This window comes from Alosa sapidissima, chromosome 7, assembly GCF_018492685.1.
Source record: "Alosa sapidissima isolate fAloSap1 chromosome 7, fAloSap1.pri, whole genome shotgun sequence".
In the NCBI taxonomy this organism is placed as follows: domain Eukaryota; kingdom Metazoa; phylum Chordata; class Actinopteri; order Clupeiformes; family Clupeidae; genus Alosa; species Alosa sapidissima.
Window position 1 is genome coordinate 24,603,999 of NC_055963.1, and position 19,131 is coordinate 24,623,129.

Here is a 19,131-nt window from a genome sequence, read left to right on the forward strand (position 1 = left end):
CTATTTCCCTGCCTTTCTTGGTTATATGCAATATAAACAGCACAGTGTAGACACGTAGAATAAACTTAATAATCTGTTTGTCATAAGAACAAGATAAAGCAAAGTGTCCTCAAGCTGTAATGGTGAAGTGTGGAATTACATGTGAAAATGTGACAAAAATAGAAAGAAGTGATTGTGAAATAGACAAGAGAAGAAGACAGCAGAGTATTGAACAAGAAGTTGCAATTTGCAAGAGACCTACGTACACTCACCAGCCACTTTACTAGTATAGTATAGTATATATACTTTTTTGATCCTGTGAGGGAAATTTGGTCTCTGCATTTATCCCAATCCGTGAATTAGTGAAACACACACAGCACACAGTGTACACACAGTAAGGTGAAGCACACACTAATCCCGGCGCAGTGAGCTGCCTGCATCAACAGCGGCGCTCGGGGAGCAGTGAGGGGAAGGTGCCTTGCTCAAGGGCACTTCAGCCCTGCCTACTGGTCAGGGTTCAGAACCGGCAACCCTCTGGTTACAGGTCCGAAGTGCTAACCAGTAGGCCACGGCTGCCCGACTAGGTACACATGTTCAACTGCTCATTATCACAGATATCTACTCAGCCAATCACATGGCAGCAACTCAATGCATTTCATCATCAACCCTTTTTTATTCAGGGAAAAATTGGGTGAGTGGCAGTTCTCTGGGCGAAAATGCCTTGTTGATGCCAGAGGTCAGAGGAAAACGGCTAGACTGGCTGGAGCTGATGGCAGCAGTAACTCAAATAACCACTCCTTACAACTGTATGCAGAGGAGCATCTCTGAATGCACCGCACGTCGTACCTTGAAGCAGATGGGCTACGGCAGCAGAGGACCACACCGGGGTCCACTCCTGACAGCTAAAAACAGGATAGTGAGGCTACAATTGGCACAGGCTCAAGAAAATTGGACAACAGAAGATTGTAAAATGTAAAAGTGTCGATTTCCTCTGCGACATTTGGATGATAGGGTCAGAATTTGGCATAAACAAAATGAAAGCATGGAACCATCCTGCTTTGTATTGATGGTTCAGGCTGTTTGTGGTGGTATGTTGTGGGGGATATTTTACTTTGGGCCCTTAGTACCGACTGAGCATCATTTAAACCAACGTCTGCATGTTGCTGACCCTGTCTATCCCTTTATGACCACAGTGAACCCATCTTCTGATCGCTACAATCCAGCAGAATAACACAACGCGTCACAAAGCTTAGACAATCTTAAATTGGTTTCTTGAACATGACAAAGAGACCCCACAGTCACCAGATCACAATCCAATAGAGCACCTTTGTTTGAGGTGGAATAGGAGATTTGCATCATGTGCAGCCGACAAAATTGCAGAAACTGCATGATGCTATCATGTCAAAATAGACTAAAATCTCCAGCACCTTACTGAATCTATGCCATGAAGAATTAAGGCAGTTTTGAAGGCAAAAATGGTCCAAGCCACTACTAACAAGATGCACCTAATAAAGTGTAGATAAGATCATTATGGATAGAAGACATTTCACAGAATCACAGGTGCCTGGCTGAAATTTGAATAGACACCCTAGCATAGGAAATATTGTTTGAAATATCACTTCAGGCAAAGGGAAGGAGTTGCAGCAATGTAGACTGTAAGACCTCCTGTTCTCGTCCGATGAAGTCTGTCTTAAGCAGTCTGTGTGATGAGAACATTTTAATAAGAGAGATACTAATATGGATTCATTAAATAGGATGGCTTATGATGGAGTCCTGTTGTTCTTTACCCTAATGATTCCCCCAGAGTTTGAGCACATGCTTAAGTGGATATCTGTGAGTTTTGCTGAAGGCAACAGCATGGCTGTCACTGAAACAAAATGAAGGATGCTTTTTTTCTGGGGGTTTTGTACCAGCTTCCAGTGGTTCATTTTGTAAGGGAGAATTTATCTGTCTTTTCTCTACTTTTCCATTGTAGCCTCATGTACACACTGTACACACAGGTGTCATATTTTGAGGATAAAACGTGTTAGTCAATGCAATTGTATTTTGGTAAGCATACTGTTGGTCAATCTCTGAAGTTCTCTTTGAAACTCTGAAACAGTGCAGTCCCAAATTGATCAGTCAATCGGTCAATCTATCAAATGTTTCTCCGATTAAACTTTTAAGAGGAATCTTACCTTCACGTTGTGCCCAACAATGCCCCTTAGCTGATCTAAAATAACCGTAAAATATGACCTCTTGAGGCTTATTCCTGTAAGTTTTCCACACAGACTACGACAGATGAAGAAAAAGGCAGACAGAAGTATATGGAATAAGTGTTGTATAGGTGCATGGTCTATTGATAGAGCGTATGTGGGGACGGTGTGGTTTGTATTTGTGCATAATATAGAGCATTTCATGTTAAATGGCACTTACCCCTGATATGCATACTCTGTGGATGGCTCTGTAAAGGTTAATGGCTGATCCAATAAAAGATCATGGGAACCTTGCACTGCTTCACCACCATGGCAGTTGCATAGACTGTATAAATAAAGGGGCAAATGTTTTCTTTTAAAGACCCCCAGTCAGGAATTAAACCTCCTCGGCATATGCTTGAGCTGGGAAAGATTTTCCTGGTATTTGCATTGGAGCCTGAAGGGAGGATTCAGACGGTATTTCTACAGAGAACAATCTTTGGTTAGATCAAGACTTCGCAGTAATGATACAAGTTAAGAGCATATTTGTTTTGTCCTTGTTTTAAAGGCTCAGGAATTAATGCAAACACTATGTTCATTGTTTCCAAGGAAACTACTTACATTTCATAGCACAACCTTAAACAAGTTAAACTTGGTTAAACTTCTTGTGAGTAAGATGTTGCTCATTAATGTCAATTTTAAGGTGCTATGTAGAGTTTTTTTCTGTTTATAACTTTAAAAAATGATCTGGACATAGCAACAGAATGTCACAAACGACTGTGCTCTATTTTGCTTATTTACTCATTTAGCAGACGCTTTTATCTAAATTGACTTACAGCAAGAGAATAATATTAAAGCTACAGTGAAGAGACCTTAGCTAGAATTACTGCTGTATCTGACTTCAATAATAATGTGGTCTAAGTTTAAATGTAAAAATGAAATATTTTTGTGTATCTAGTATCTACCTCTGACAATGGTCCTTATGTATAGAAGCACAACAGATTTAAACAAAAAATGAAGAGCCAACCTTTCTAGGGCACTCTTTGATAAAGATAGGGTGTCAAAACATGTCAGCGGCTTTGCAACCTTAATAAAGATAATTTGTAGAAAGCAGTTTTTCCCCTGGCGATAAAATCGTCACGCTGGAAAAGTTTTTATCATATTCCAGAATCTTTTTTGATCAAGCACCCCTGCCCTGAAAAAAAAATAGTTGCGGCAACATACATTCATCCTTTCATAGGTCCTGTCTGTTGTTTTTCTCTTTGCATCTTCGCTCTCTGTGGCTGTGCCTTTGCACAGAAGTATTTTTAGCCTGTGCTGTGACTCACTCTCTGCTTTGGATCCTCCTTAAGCAGCTGAGTGCAAAGATTAAAGCACAGCCAAATTGTCATTTACATATATAGTGTGTTCTTTTGTTTCATACAATGAGAAATTGCCTCTAAATTGAATAAGTGGCACAGATAATAAAGTTTTCCTCTCAGGTCGTGTGCAAGTATGTAAAAATGCATTTATACGCAATTGCCGTATACGCAAAGAAACCTAAGCCGATGATTTACTTTTAATGAATAACCCAAACGCACCTCATTTTGATTGTATTTTAGTATGTAGGCTATGCATTCTAGGAGCAGCCTTTTGCAATATGAATTAAGGATCCAGATTTAATGTGCCGTTTTTAGTTGATATTTATCCACAGTGCACTTGGTTGCTGAGTGTTGGAATGGATGGGGTGGGGTGGTGTGATTGGACGTGGAGTGTGTGTGTGTGTGTGGGGGGGGGGGGGGGGGGGGGTCATGAGTCAAATGAATGGTGTGTTGTGGGTGAAAAACTGGAGTCAGCTGTCTTGTTCCACTGAGTCTCCCATAGGGCTTTGCGGTCGAGGTTAATTGTTGTCTTCGGGAACACTCTCCGATATCCCCTATTAAACAAGTGCTGTTTGGAGTCCTTGCGATGGTGTGGGGGTGGGGATGCCGGGACTCTGATGCTCCATGTCAGGAGAGCTGGCTTCTGTTCGGGTGAGAGAGGTCATTAGATCTGAGCAAGGAAAGGTTAATTTTCATATGTATGAAGGATGCCAGATACACTATTGTTGCAAGCATTTACTCGTAGAAACATTTTTTTTTTTTTAAAAGCTACCAGGTACACCTGTAGCTTTTTTTATGTGAGCACTGCCCTGGTAGCTGCATTGCACAGGTAGCAAACCTGATGCACTTGAATCCACAAAGAGGGGAAATATCACAAGCGCCCCCCAGTCCCAAGAGAGCAGAAGACGGCTGAAGAAGCCAGAGGAAGAATGACAGGCACTGGGCAGCGACCCGGCGAAAAGGCGGACGCAGAGATGTAAGATTAATAAAGAGAGATCGGGGGCAGGAACATCCCCCTCCTCCTCTGGCACGGCCGCTTGTTTATTCACAGCTCAGTGCTGGCACAGAGAGGAGATGGATGAGGCTACGTTTATTTATGACACCTCATGGAGTATGTACACTGACTCAATGAAGCCTGATCTGATATGTATTTTGTTTTATTTATGTCCTATTTTTTTCCTCTAATGACTGGGTCCTCTTCAAGGGAGCTGGGCCAGAGAATTTCAGATGATTTCAACTCACCCGCTCCCTCCCTCCCCATGCTGTTTTTCTCCCCCTCTCTTTCTCCCTTCTTCTTCTTTCTCCCCCTCTCTTTCTCCCTTCTTCTCCCTCTTCCTTTTCTCTCTTCCAGATCTTGTGACCGTGCATGCGACTGGATGAAAGTGTGTGTGTGAACGAGTGCGGGAGCAAAAGAGCGAGTGAGTGAGTGAGAAATATACTGAGAGAGAGAGAGAGGGAGAGAGAGGGAGGAAGAGAGTGAGTGGGGGAGAGAGAGCGGGAGAGAGAGGGGGGGAGAGAGAGAGAACGTGTGTGAGTGTGGCAGCCCTCCCACATGGCCTCCATGCAGGACGGGGTGAACTTCACTGCTCCTCCCTACGGCAAGGTCCTGCTGCTGGGGGCCATCGCAGCCGCCTCAGCCTTCGTCGTCACCATCCTCATCGTCGTTCTCTGTGTGGGATGCCAGAGGTGAGGAATAACCCCCCCCCCAACCCCCCCAATCCTCTAACCCCCCCCCCCCCCACTACCCCCTCTCAGGACCTGGACAACATGTCATCGTCACCCCCCTCTCTCAAACCTTTGTTGGGGCCGTGGACCTGGCTCCTCCCCCACTCCTTTCCCCGATGTCGTCACTGTTCCTGTTCTTCAGTCCTTGTGTGGTCATTCTGTGTTCCGTGTATCTGAACAAGCTGCCTTTATGGCATATTGTATTCTGAATGTATCATCCTCATACTGTTCTCTCATAGCGGAAAACAAGTTGAACTACATTCTCTCTTAATCACATGTGATCTATTTGTGAAGCAGGATGATTTAGAAGGAAGATTTTCTGTCCGGTAACAGTAAGTACCCTCCCTGCCCTGTGCAACAGGCCTGACCTCGGCTAATACCCGACTCCGCCGAGGGCCTTTCGTTGGCAAGCCTCATGTTTAAACTACCGCAGAGACAAAGACGAAAAAAAAGGGCTTTGAGAAATCAAACTTGGCTTTGACACACTGCATTGTCATGGTGTCATTACACTATCTGAGGATTGATTTGGCCAGAGATGTTGTTCATCATTTACAGTAGGGAGAGTTAATCACAATGATAAACAATACTGGTGTCACGGTTAATGAGGTCCTGACAGACACCGATTTTTCAAGAGGGGAAAAACGCTACTCATCTCTCGTCTCCTTCCCCCTCTGTTGTATCTGTCTTTCCTCTATCTCTCCGTACATTTGTCTTTCCTCCCTCTTTCCCAAACTCTTCCTTTCTCCTCTCCAGCAATCAGAAACTCCACCAGAGACCTCATTTCAGTAGTCACAGTAGCTGCATTATTTCTGTTGTAATTGGAGGATTTTAAACCATTTGTTCTAGTATTAGTGACTATTGGATTGGTAAGGTTTTTTCATCCACTATTTTTCGTGCTGTGATATTTAAAAAAAAAAATGTTCCTGTTATACTACAGTGCTGTAACTCAGCCTAATGCTCTGAAACTGACACCAAGCTTGGTAAGTTGAAAATAAGTCTTTCCTCTGGGGTGCACGTAACTGAAATATGAAGTGAAGTTTCTCTCCTGATGTTGCCCATGCACAATCAGGGACAGCTTGGTTCTTGAAAACATAACGGTTGGGTTCACATGATAGTTCTGAATGAAAAATAAACTTCAAGAGAAGTTTTACAGAGCTCATTTGGTGCTAATTGGCAGAGGGTATTAACACAAGTAGTTTTCACGACTCTATCGTGGATTATTGGACTTTGTCAAATTACAGAGTTATTAAGGTATTTAATCACGTTGGCTGGGTGGTATTTTAACTGGCTGGCACTGGGAGACAGATGCTCTCTGGGGAATGTATGTAAGCACCACAACCATTTGACAAGCTGTTAAAATCACAAGAAAAGGGCGTCGTCGAGAATGGATGTCTCTCAAAGGGCAGGCAGACAGTGCAGGCAAAGATGCCTACCATCTTTGGTGTAGGCGCAGACAGACACCTCAGAGCAAAAGGAGAGATGTTAGCGCCGTGCCAGAAGACATCTGGTACTGTCTCCTACACCAAACATGTAGCTGCTGTCATGGGTCACTGAAGCCGCACCCGCTTACAACAAGGTATCCCCAGAGCAGAGCTGATGAGAGATCAAAGGCGCATAAGGTTTCTGTCTTGTTACGGGGGGATGAAATACGTTTTTTAGCATTTTGTCTTAAAGTCAAATCATCAAAGTAAGTGTTGTCACACATTCAGAGTCCAACACTCAGTCCCAGTCTCACGCTGTCGTTTCCAAGTTATCCTCTTGACATGTTCCTCTTTGTCTCTCAACATTTGTATGGGCATGCGGTCTGTTATTTTGTCCTATCTTTTTTGATATATAGAATAAAGAAATAAACCAACAAGTCAAACAAAGTAGTTGATTTAGCATGCCACTTTACAGGAAGGGCAAGACTCACAGTGGCTCCGGCGAGGGCGGAAAGCACCGGCTAATGGACATGGTGAGCACCAAAGATCACCGTCTCTCTCCATTCACCACCAACCCAACCTTTGTCAAGATGGCTACTCCTTTTCAGCATGGCTCTTCAAATATCTTTTGTGTATGGTGTAAATGAGTCTGTATTTGACATGTTTAAAAAAAAAAGAATGTTCTCTTTCTGCTGTTTGTTCTCAGAGTATACTGAGACAGTCCAAGCTGCGGTCCATTAGCAAGTCTGACACAAAGCTGCACGAGATGAACAAACTGAACTGCAACGGAAAGAGTACGTACCTCTGACTAGCCACTGAGATCTGGTAATATGTGGTTTTTCATTAGAGCCTTGAATAGGATACCAGGGAGGGAATGTTTGACAGTGTATATAGCATTAAAATGATAATGATAATGTATCTGATGCAGTACTACAAATTGCCTCGAATCTAACATAATTTAAATATATGTTCACTTCAAAGAGAATGTATTATAATACATTGTTTGATCTAACAGAAGGTCGATCTATAATGTTTAGCCATTCTTGCTACACCCATGAGCAGGGGTCTCAAACTCAAATGAGCTGGGGGCCACTTCGGCCAACGTCATCTGATTGGAGGGCCACGTCAGTGTTAAAGAATAATACAAAAAAGAACGGCTATTTCTGAAAATGCAATGTTTTTTTTTCAAATACTACACAAAACTGCAAAGAGAAAGTGCAAATATTTTTATCTCTTTTTAGACACCCGTGCTAACAAACTTAGCTTATAATTAAAATAATGATAAAATAAATATTAATACAAATGATAAAAAACAAAAAGCATAAAAACAGGTATGTGTGTGTTTCACTCCAAATAAAAACATTTTCTTCTCATAACTTATTTAAACCTGCATGGCAAACTTTAGGCACCAGGGTTAAGAAAACAACACCATTGGATTTTGACATAAAAATTTCAAATGGCTTGAAAGTGGTCTTTGTAAGGCTTGAAAGTCCTACTGTGAATCTTTGAGTATAAAAAAAGTTTATGAAGGGAGTAAATGTATCTAATTTGATACATTCAAATTATGCACCTTTCCATAAATACTGGATGTTGAACATATTTGAGCAGGTTTACAGGTTTTGTCATATTACCCTCATAACAAATTAACAGGAAAACAGTAGGCCTAAGATGTAAACCAACAATAGTAAACTATTACTAGCCTATAACCACAAACCGTTATTATAGGCCTACAAAAAAGTAGCCTGGTCAAATCGGTTCCTATCGTGGGTGACTTTGTTCTTCAGAGCCCTATTTTTACTACCCCTGCTGTCTGTACACGTCCATTACGGACACTATCATCACGATTACCACTGCCACCTCCAGCTATGTTGGGCAGAGGGTCAAAATAAGCATGGTAGGGCCTATGCTTAGTGGACACCGTCGTATACACGCAAAGACGCACCCCATTCACAGACGCACCGTGACTATCACTGTCAATAGACGATCGATCATAATCTCCAAAAGGCAGATATTCTCCTTCAGAATCAGAATCTAGGTGAATAACATAGCCTACCCAAGACTTTATCACACGTGAACGTTTTTTCAACATTTGGTGTAGGTCTATTTCTGCTTCAATTTGTGCAAAACTATGGCCTGCATCGCTTCCGCGTCATTACAAACAAATGCACGTCTTCGTGTTTCTCGCGTGTAATATTTCCTGAAAACTTTGTGCAGTGAATTTGGTCTTAAATCGAAGCTCTGGATTTCTAGCAACTGGTGGAGGAGAGTACAAATGGGATTTGTCACCGTACTTGGATCTATCGTCTATTTTAATCAGTGTTGTTGTCGTAATTAAAAATACCCTCAAGGGGCCCCAGCTGTGGTGCGGCTAGCTGGGGCACCAGCACTGTGCGCCGGCGACCCGGGTTTGGTTCCCGCCCCGTGGTCCTTTCCGGATCCCGCCCCGTGGTTCTTTCCGGATCCCGCCCCGTGGTCCTTTCCGGATCCCGCCCCGTGGTCCTTTCCGGATCCCGCCACCGACTCTCTCTCCCACTCGCTTCCTGTCATTCTCTACTGTCCTGTCACATTAAAGGCAAAAAAAAAAAGCCCAAAAATATACTTAAAAAAAAAAAAATACCCTCAAGGGCCAAAATACATTATTATTTTGACATTAGGCCGCAGGCCGGAATTGGGCATTTGGAGTTTGGAGTTTGAGACCCCTGCCCATGAGTGTCACCTGATATGTTCACCTCAGTTTGACCTCATGACTTGTGAGTAATGGTTCTCCTCTCGGATGGGCACTCTTCAGAGGCGTCCAAGAAGAACCGCCCGGCCAGCATGGACCTGCTGCTGCTTCCCAGCCGCCGCTCCAACTCGGACCGCCAGCTACCGCAGATCCCCCCAGGCACTGGTGAGGATGGAGAGCATACATACTCAGAGGTGGGCCGCCGCTCCTCTCCGACCCGTTGCCCTGATGACGCCCTCTATGCCATAGTAGGGGGCAGGGCAGGCGAGACCGACACGCCCGCACCTCCGGCGGTCCCGGCCAACACCCCTGCGCCCCCAGACCCGGACGGAGACGGCGTGGACGGAGGGATGCCCGACCCGGAGAACGTGCAGCAGGTGATGGGACCGCCGGGCCCGCCGGAGACCGCCGAGTACGCCTGCATCCGGAAGGTGCGGAAGGTGGACAAGGCGGCGCAGAAGAGGGACAACGGGACGGAGACGGATGAGGGCCTCGTCCAGCAGAGGCACAGCAGCGGAGACGTGCGTCACGGGCCGCCCTCACACCCCGCACCACCCCCACCTCACCCACACAGCCAGAAGATGCCCCGCAAGAACATGGACGCCTTCAACCTGCCCACCTTCCCCAAGGTAAGACGCATGAGAGCTGACCATAAGTGTCTTTGTTGACATGCTGGTTATCCCGTACAGGCATAGCAGAGAGAACTGCTGGTTTGAGGTCTGATCCATGAGTTCATTTTGATCGTGTATTGACTTTTCCTGTTTTCAATAACAATGAAAGTACCTGATTTAGTAGGTGGGATTTGTGTCAGAAAATCTGTTTTTGTGTGCTAGTACCATGTTTACACCAGGATGAAAAGCCAGGGAATTAGGCTTGATCACTGCATGGGTGAAATATCTGACTTTCGTTCTGCCTTGAATAAATAACTGGTGCTGTTTGTAAGTCAGTTTATGACTAATGCACTCAATAACCATAAGAGGCTAAAAGTGATTAAGATCTACATTAGAGAGAATACAGGTGTGTAGCAAATTGAATCTCTTACTCTGTGCATATGATGAATGCAGTCCTTACTTAGCAGGGAAATGAGGCTAAACCCTCCCTTTAGATGCATACCGATACTGTCATGTAGAATTATCCTCATAGCAATCTCCATCTTCTGAGGTGACGCAATTTTCAGAAATACAGACCTCTCTCTCTTATCAAGAGCGGAGCAATCTGCAAGGAGCTGTCACTCAAACACGTGAGCCGGCATCCATAACGGCGAGGCTCTGGCTGTTGAAACATGCTAGATGTGTAGCAGCAGATGAAAGCCTGTGTGTGTGACGGCCTAATCTCCCCCATTTTGGAAACGCTGTGTTTAGCACGCCCCATTCCCTGGTCTGTGTCCCTCTGCATCTAAATGACTGGAATATGCAGAGCCAGGCAGCTTCCCTGCCTTTTGTTCTCTTTGATGTTAGCCAATGTGAACCGTGTGTATCCAAATATTCCTTTTAATTCCATACTCTTACATTTAGCTTGACAGTGGAGGGGAGCATAAACCCAATGAGATGGGATAGGTCATGTTGCCATAGTAGGCAACATGGTAGCCTAATTACAATCCCTTCGAAGCTGAGAAATCTCATGTTGTCATTGTCATTCAACTGTATTTGCCATATGTGAGGCCTTTTTTTGTGGTTGTAGAAATATACAGTTTCTATTTTGTCACTTTTTAACGTTGACTGAAATAATGATCGAGTCTTTGCTTGTCTCTGTGTGTACATTGTCTTTCTGTGTGTCTTTATGTGAAATGGTTGTCCCTTGGCATTGACCCAAGCCGAGTGCATGTGTTTCTGTGTGTGTGTGTGTGTGTGTGTGTGTGTATGTTTTACCCTCTGTCTGTCTGCGGAGCCGTCTGATGTTATGACAGGCCTCCCCTCCCCATTCCCCCCGCCCCCTTAACCCCCAACCGCTCCCCATTCACCCATCTCGCCTCTGTTGGCCTGACTAATGAGAGCTGTCATTTTTACTACAGAGCGCAGGGGCCACGCCAGCCTCGCAAACCAACAATGAGCGCAAAAATCAGAGCGTTTTCTCATCACTCTTGTAAATGCGTTGCTTCACAGTTTCCTCTGAGCAGGATGTAACCGAACGCTGATGGGACCAGAAGTAAAATGTGGACACCACCAAAATGCTCGTTACTCATGTTCCTCCAGCTGGGAGTGTGTGTCTGTGATATGTATGTGTTTTTACTGAGTCCTTGTCTTTGTACACAGCTGTCACAGTGTAAGTCGTATCATTATATCCCTGTAAGTGCTGTTATGTATCGTATGTGTGCGTTTGAAATGTATGTGTGTATGTATGTACTGTGTGTTTTCATGCCTTTATCTGTGATAAGCAGCCTTGTAAACATGCCTGAACAAATGTAATTGTCCCCCCTGATTCTCCACAGTCATGCTGATTATGTTCAAATATCAACATGAGAAGAGTCGTGTCATCAAAGACACTCTCTCATGTGCAAGCAGTTTGTTCTTGTGCTGGTAAGGATTGGAGGTGAGACGATGCCATTTGAAATGAAAGGAGAGCTGCCAGTTAGAGAAAAGAATCCAAGACCGATCTGTAATCATCTGTTGTCTCAGGTGGACAAGCTTGGCTTTAATTGACTGTGACCAGAAAAGACGGTATCCCAACCTCAGTTTGGGGCTTTGATTGTAGGTCAGTAAGAGATTGAAAGACAGTAATCATCTTTATAGATGAAACAGATGACTGCTGGCAACTGGGACAGTAAGGCTCCTGAAGATGAGGTCCCTGTAAACCACTTTGAGCAGACAGAGCAAGTCGTGTCTGAGGTGATAGGGTCATACAACTCGGATCTCCGAAATAAATTCAATTGAGCACCTGTTATAATAGAACATGAGCAGATCACAGCACTACCTGTTATACTTGTCACCTGTTACAGCACCAGAGATAGGCTAATAATAATATAACATGCAAAGTGTTGGTGAAAAATGTTTGGGCGCAGTGCACTGCCATGCAACTTCTCTGAAGTAAACTCAATTGTGAGAGCATTGCCTGATCATAACAGATCATGACCAGATCACAGAAGCAGAGATGGCTATAACATGGAAAGTAAGGAGACCATTTATATTGGAGGAGGAGTATATGTTAACTGTTCTCTCTTGACTGGTCCTCATATACATCTGTATTTCAGTGTTTGTGCAGGAGATGTGTCCAATTCATATAAGATTCATAGGAGGCCATGGTGTGGAAAGAGCACATTGTACAGGTGTTGATTGTTTCCTCTGCCTGTGCTGTTGGTCCATCAGGAAGCAGTGTTCATGGGTAATGGCGAGGAGTATATATGGAAGCCCCCAGATGATGAAGACTTCATGATCCAACACAAACAGATAGGACCAGGACCACTGGGCGAGAGCATACAGCCGTCAGTAGCTGGGGTGAGCTTGTGTGTGTGTGTGTGTGTGTGTGTGTGTGTGGGGGGGGGGGGGGTATAGCTGAGTTCCTTTTAAACACTGAGTAATGCAGATAAATACAACATAAAGGACATGAAGTAACGCTTAAACGAAACACACATTTAGTAAGTATAATTGAAGCAATACCAAGGAATTCAGCACTCACATAAATCTCAAATGGTGTTTTCAGTGGCTGTTGGTTTGTGAGGACCTTTACTTGTGAGCACCAGAGTTTATGTTCCCATAGTTTTAGGGGACCTAAACTATGACTGTGCAAAAAAGTCCCCATCTGTGTGCTAGTACAAAACCTTCAATGTGTATTTGTTTCATGATCATGTGGGACTAACAGGACTGTGAAACCACTCTTTTGTTGGTCCTCAGATAGCAGACATGTACTCCAAAGTGTGCAAACCTAGCAAGAAGAAGAGAGCCATGCCTGGGTCCCCCCCGGGCAACACCGGCTACCGGACCTTGGGGCGTGGGGACAGGGATCGTGACCGCGACGGGGGCTTCAGTGTGGTGGTGAAGCCGCAAACGTGGGCCCCCCAGGAGGCCAAGGGGGCCAGAGCACCCCCTGGCTCCATGGAGGACCATTGCTACGAGGCCATTGGCTCCGAAGAGTGTGACCCGGCCTACGAGGCCATAGAAGGGGGCGGCGCGGGTGCGGGGGCCGGGGCAGGCGCCTGGAAACGCGAGCGACCCCCACCCTTGCCCAACGCCAGTGCCACACTCCGGCCAAAGAAGAAGAAGCCCCAGCAACCCCTGCAGCAGCCTCCGCCGCCTCCACCACAGCAGACTCCTAAACTGCAGCATCTGCCCGCCAAATCCCTCTTGCTGCCTGGGGAGAACCTGTACGAGAGCATTGGGGACCTGAAGCACAGCTCGGCCACCTCCAGCACCACCACCATCTTCACCTTCAACGATGGCATGGAGATGTACGTTACTGGCTTGTAGGAGTGTTTGTGTGTATGTTTGTGTGTGTGCGTGCGTGCGTGTGTGTGTGTGTATGTATGTGTGTGTGTTTGGGTGTGTGGAGCCACCGTACAGTACAATACAGCGCAGAACACATATCTCTGCAATTCAAGTCACAGAGACATTAATGCATAACTACAGTACATACACACGACACATGCCCTGCCTCTCAACACTTCAAAAAAAAAAAAAAAAAACGACAAACAAAATAGAAAGAAAAAGAAGTGAGCTCCCACAGCACATTGCTCTTCACATAGTCTGTTTACATCCCTGTCTAGCTGATTCTCAAGCCCCCCCACCCCCCACCCATAGCCTTAGTGCACAGTATGCAGAGTCTGAGAAGGAAGGTGGCATTCGCATTAGAGTGAATGTGGGCTGCGATGCTGTGCCACAACAGCGCATCCCATGCTATTGTTGATCACTTCTGCTAGCATGTCATAAACTGCTACTCCTAACACTCAATGGCCCATCCGCTAAGTTTTAGTTTGGTGAACAGTGATGTTTCAGCACCTTGTGAGGTGATAACCAGATAATGGCAGTCAGAGGCTTTGGGTTTTTCTAAGTGGAAATTCTATTATTTCAGCACTCTGAGCCAATCAAATTAAACTAGTCTAAAAGGTTTCTATTGGATTTTCCCCCAAACAGTGATTGATATGTCTGCAATTGTGTCTATCTTGGAGAGCACAAAGCCTCTCCCTCCCACTCCTGATTTAAAAGAAAGACGTGAAACACTTGCACAGACACACACACACACAACACACACACACACACACACATACACACACTCACTCACTCCATTGTGATTTTCTCGTCATCAGCCCCTTGAGGTGGCAGGTGTCACTTTCAAGATTTGCCGAGAGGCTTCCAAAGTCAAAGTAAAATAATGAGCACAACGGTTGGATAGAAAGTTTACTGAGCAATGTCACCCTGTATCTAAACATAGTCTTTTTGCAGGGAGAATAAGTTGTTGAAATTATGAATCTCCACAGTATTTGTGCATGTGGGAGTAAGGCATTTGCTGTGAAATCTCAAAAGAGAACCTTCATTAATCAGTACATGACTACTGAGTTGCTGTTATTAAATAATGACTACTGAAGTGCTGTTATTAAATAATCAGTACTGTCTTTTCTGAGGGTCAAAGCTTTCTAAAAATGTTTGTACCCTATAAGCTATGATCACAGCTTTATTGGAACATTTGATGATGAAAAAAAAATACACTGGATTATCTTCGTAGTGACAATGGTTGTTCCAAAAAAGAAAATTTGGAATTTTGAAAGTACAAAGAAAATGAAATTGCACAAGATGATTGGAGAATTCTTGCACCCTTATTCTAGTGTTAAGCACAACCCCTCCCTCCTTGTGTAACATTCTTGTTGGCACTTATTGTAGTTTGTCAAGAACATATGGTATCCCATTTAAAACATTTGAATTGAATTAAATTAAATTACAGTAAAGACAATGCTATAGTTAACAAATGCTCAGGGACAGAGTAATACTAAACGATGGAGAATCCTAATTGCACACAAAGTTTAATCTCCTCCAATTAAAAGAAATGAAGTGTTAATAGCTGTATTAATCAATCATGACCCTGAGTGGAAAATGGGACTATATTTTTGCTCTCATGTGTGTTTTTTTTTCGTTGGTTGTGTTACACATGACATTGATTGACTGTTGGTGAGTGAGCCACCACTGCCATAAAAGTACAGTTCAGTCCTGTAAGTGTTTTACTTTGTCTATGCTGTTTATGCACTTTGCCTGATGAAAAAGAGCATGCATTAAAAAAAGAAAAGCAAACAAAAACTAACAAACTTTTAAAAAAGTGAACAAAAAAAGCACTGTTCTTATGGTACCTGAGAATGGGTTATTTATTGCTGTTGTTGGTTGATTCTTTTTTTATTTAAATGTCTTTTTATTTTGTTGGAGACAGCACAATGTCATTGTGGACCCAGTACTGATATTAAGTGGCATACAAAGGACAAGTTTGAGTCTTGTCTGTCTGGTTGTAAGGCATGGTTGGTCTTTGTCCATTGGCAGTGTTGGTCTGCAGTGTGGTCCACTTGAGATCTCAGAGCAGGACTACTTCCTGGATCACAATCATATCTAAAAAAAAAAACTCATAACACTGACCAGGAAATGCTTTAGCAATTGTCTAGTTTATAATGGAAGACAGAAGCATCATGACTTCCTCCTTCAGTGACTCGGTACCTTAAAACTTGTGAAGTACCCCTGTATAAAATGCTACAAAAATCGCTAAGTGACAGTTTATATATTTCCTGGAGGTCATGAACCTTCATCTTCCAATCTGTATGCAAAGGTGCAAAGGTTCTCATGAACAGTGTTACAGTCCTTATGCTATTGAAATGACACTTAAGTATTTCTGTGTGTCCTGGAAAAAAAAGTGAATCACTGAATATATATATAAAGCATAGCAACTGGACAAACCTAACTGGACTTAAAAGTACAACAGTGAACTTGGCTAGACCAAATATACACACAAAACTGCATATTTGAGCCCAGTACATGGCAGTTATCATATATGTTAATGCAATGTTGTATATATGTTATAAAAGAGAAAGAAGAAACTACTATCCTAGGTGTTTTTGAGAATATACATTTATTTTTGTTTGTGTTCTTTGGAATGACTTTTGGTGACAAAATTGCAAAATTGCTTTCTCTGTGAGTTGTATTGAGTTTATTTTTTATGTTTTTGTTTTCATTTGATCTTCCCTCTCTCCATTCCCGCTATAATGTGTACTTTGAAGGCAAACTGAGTCAAGTGTGGCAGCTACTGTCATGTGTTTGCAAATCAAACAACAGGGTTGTGTGTACTCAAACCGTGTAATTAAGTGCTAACGTGCAAAAGATTGTAATGTTTTTATATCAAAATTACTATTCATAAAAATGTCGGGTCAAGTTTATACTTTTGTAATAAAGTAGCACTCAAAAAGCACTTCATGTACTCATATGCAGGGTTTTTGATGGGCTTATTCACAAGTTCACTACTGCGGTCTCTGTAAAAAGGGCTCATTTGAGCAGGGGCACTAATCTAAGCCAAGTGAGGATACTATTCGGTTTTCCTCTGAATACATTTGTTTATCCAACCGTGTCAATAGGATCATCTGGAAATGTTGGCATAGCCTAACTAGCTTCCCCTTCCACAGACAGAAATTTGTAAATGCGTCATAGCCACTTCATAACCATCTTCCTAAATGGCATGTGTGTGTGTTATGAGGGTGGGGCTTTGTCATGTATTTCTCAATTATCAGACATCCAAAGCCTGAATAGTTTCTTGCTTTTCTGTCATGCAGTTCCCAGCCAGGGCTAGTTGGGGGCAATTATGGGCATGCAGGACAGTGGAAATTATATTTCATTCTGCTGACAGTGTAGGCTACTTCTGATCCATTGCAGGGTAACACTATTACTTAATCTTAAGCCCTTTAGATTCTCCAGATGCAGGTATTTAACAATTTAATTCAACACCAAAAGTACCGCTCATGAATGTCATGATGCATTTTTAGTGGCGACACTGTTGCCATGACAACTCTTACATTCATCTAAAATATAGAGTTCCTCCCATACTCCTGAAGCCACTTCACTCCTTATTATTTTAGATAAGAAACCGCCCAGGCAGTGAATGGAATTCTACTGCATGTTGCTGCTTATGTTCTTATCCTCTATTGTGATGTGATGCGAAGTGTGTGTGTGTGTGTGTGTGTGTGTGTGTGTGTGCGCATGTGTTGTCGGAATGAGGCCTGTGTCTGACTTGGTTAAGGAAAAAAAATAGGTCATCCTTAAAACAAAAAGCGTGCAGTCAACATAGCAACCGTCAGCTGAATTTTTATTGGTGGGCTTGTCTCCATAGTAACGGGTTAACCTTGAGGCTGCAGTCACATGGTCGTCGACCCGCTTGCTGTCTAGGAGAATCCAGCATGCATGATAGGTTCAATCACCAAGATGTCAACATGGTTAGGACCATTGGGGAGACAGGGGGGAAACTGTCGGGGGATGCGTCCCTAAAACATTTATACACAGCTCAGGCAGATGTAGAAGCACAGGCATGGCCACGTTTGAGGTGTGGCCTTGAAACCAGTCATTCAGTGTCAACAGCATTCCCACTTGCCAGACACGACACAACAGTACTCTTGGTGTGCTGTCTTAGAATGCGGTCTTTAGCAATAATGGCAGGCCATTGTCCTCAATGAGAATTATATTTGTTAAGTACACATCTACATTTTTACATTCTCTTAAAAAAAACATGGAACATGGAAAATGGCTTTTTAATTGTCTTCTGAGCATACGCTACAGACATATGGCAAGAGCTGCCTGTTAAATTCATAATTAGTTGGTGCCATAGCAACAGGGAGATACATTGTCTGGTCTGTGATGTATACCCATACTGTATATATGGAACACATTTCTAGGAGCAATTATTGTGTGCAGATGGGATAACCCAATTGAAGTATGGTTTGTGGATGAGTATTTCATCCATTTAAGATGTCCAGAGAGAGAGACTAATATGTTTTAATAATCACTAATCAGTTATTAAGCAATACATTCTTATACGGTTGTCTTATGTAGACAAAACAAATATGTTGGAGGGAAATGGGTGTGCAGAAGAGGAATGGTTAAGTATTTCTACATATTTTTAAGGGGGGGGGGGATTATCTATCTATCGTTTATTCTGCGGCTACTTCCACTCAGTAGGGTTCCAAGTAACCTTGCAAAGCTATCAGCAAATTGAAAAACTGAGAGCACCCTCTCAGAGGCTCTAGAGCAGCCTTCATCCTACGCAGTATGGCACCTGGTCCATTGACAGACCTTTAGATTGCTAAAGGTTTCCTGGTACTGTCATTGTTTGGTGTTGATGTGTTTGTACAAGGTTAGGCCTACTATTGTAACGTTCTTCACTACAGACGTAGTCCACCTGAGGCTTAGCTTACATAATGCTGGCTCTAAAGCAGGTGCCACAGGGGTAGTCTTTATTAATTGCCTCTTTTACTACAATAAATGTATAAGACTGTTGGTAGATTTCACAACAAAGACACATGGTACATAACGTTACAGTCTGCCAAGGCCAATACTTTACAAATTGAAGGCACTGGCGGTACTATTTTATGTGAGATGATCTACAAGTACATGTATTTGTACATGTATTTGAGAGTAACACAATTCAAGAGAGAAGCAACATACAGTCCATTTCGATAAGCCAAAGAAATGTAATTGATTATAAAGCTAACTGCAAACTGCAATTGTTGTTCTCATTTACATAAATGCACTCAGCTATTCGAAACTTGTGTGATGCTAAGTGAAATGGATGTGTTGTGCAAG

The 19,131-nt window shown here is 43.3% G+C and overlaps 1 protein-coding gene across 2 annotated transcripts; it reads left to right on the forward strand.

Moving 5' to 3' along the window:
* Positions 1-4,986: 4,986 nt before the first annotated feature.
* On the forward strand, positions 4,987-16,747 carry si:dkey-70p6.1 (uncharacterized protein LOC570575 homolog). 2 transcript variants are annotated; one of them, XM_042098968.1, is made up of 7 exons: positions 4,987-5,200; positions 7,136-7,193; positions 7,367-7,454; positions 9,449-9,550; positions 9,635-10,014; positions 12,688-12,816; positions 13,213-16,747. In XM_042098968.1, the coding sequence occupies exons 1-7, from the start codon at positions 5,067-5,069 to the stop codon at positions 13,783-13,785; spliced, it is 1,464 nt and encodes a 487-aa protein (XP_041954902.1). In that variant the 5' UTR covers positions 4,987-5,066; the 3' UTR covers positions 13,786-16,747. The 2 variants fall into 2 exon arrangements, with proteins under 2 accessions (XP_041954902.1, XP_041954903.1); XM_042098969.1 differs by having other exon boundaries at positions 9,638-10,014.
* The last annotated feature ends 2,384 nt before the right edge of the window (positions 16,748-19,131 follow it).

What these genes read in the sequence shown, in the direction of transcription:
- si:dkey-70p6.1 (XM_042098968.1), top strand. Translation starts at nt 5,067, where the DNA reads ATGGCCTCCATGCAGGACGGGGTGAACTTCACTGCTCCTCCCTACGGC. An exon ending in CTCTGTGTGGGATGCCAGAG is followed by an intron (nt 5,201 to 7,135) that starts GTGAGGAATAAC and finishes GCCACTTTACAG; the next exon opens with GAAGGGCAAGACTCACAGTG. An exon ending in AGCACCGGCTAATGGACATG is followed by an intron (nt 7,194 to 7,366) that starts GTGAGCACCAAA and finishes GTTTGTTCTCAG; the next exon opens with AGTATACTGAGACAGTCCAA.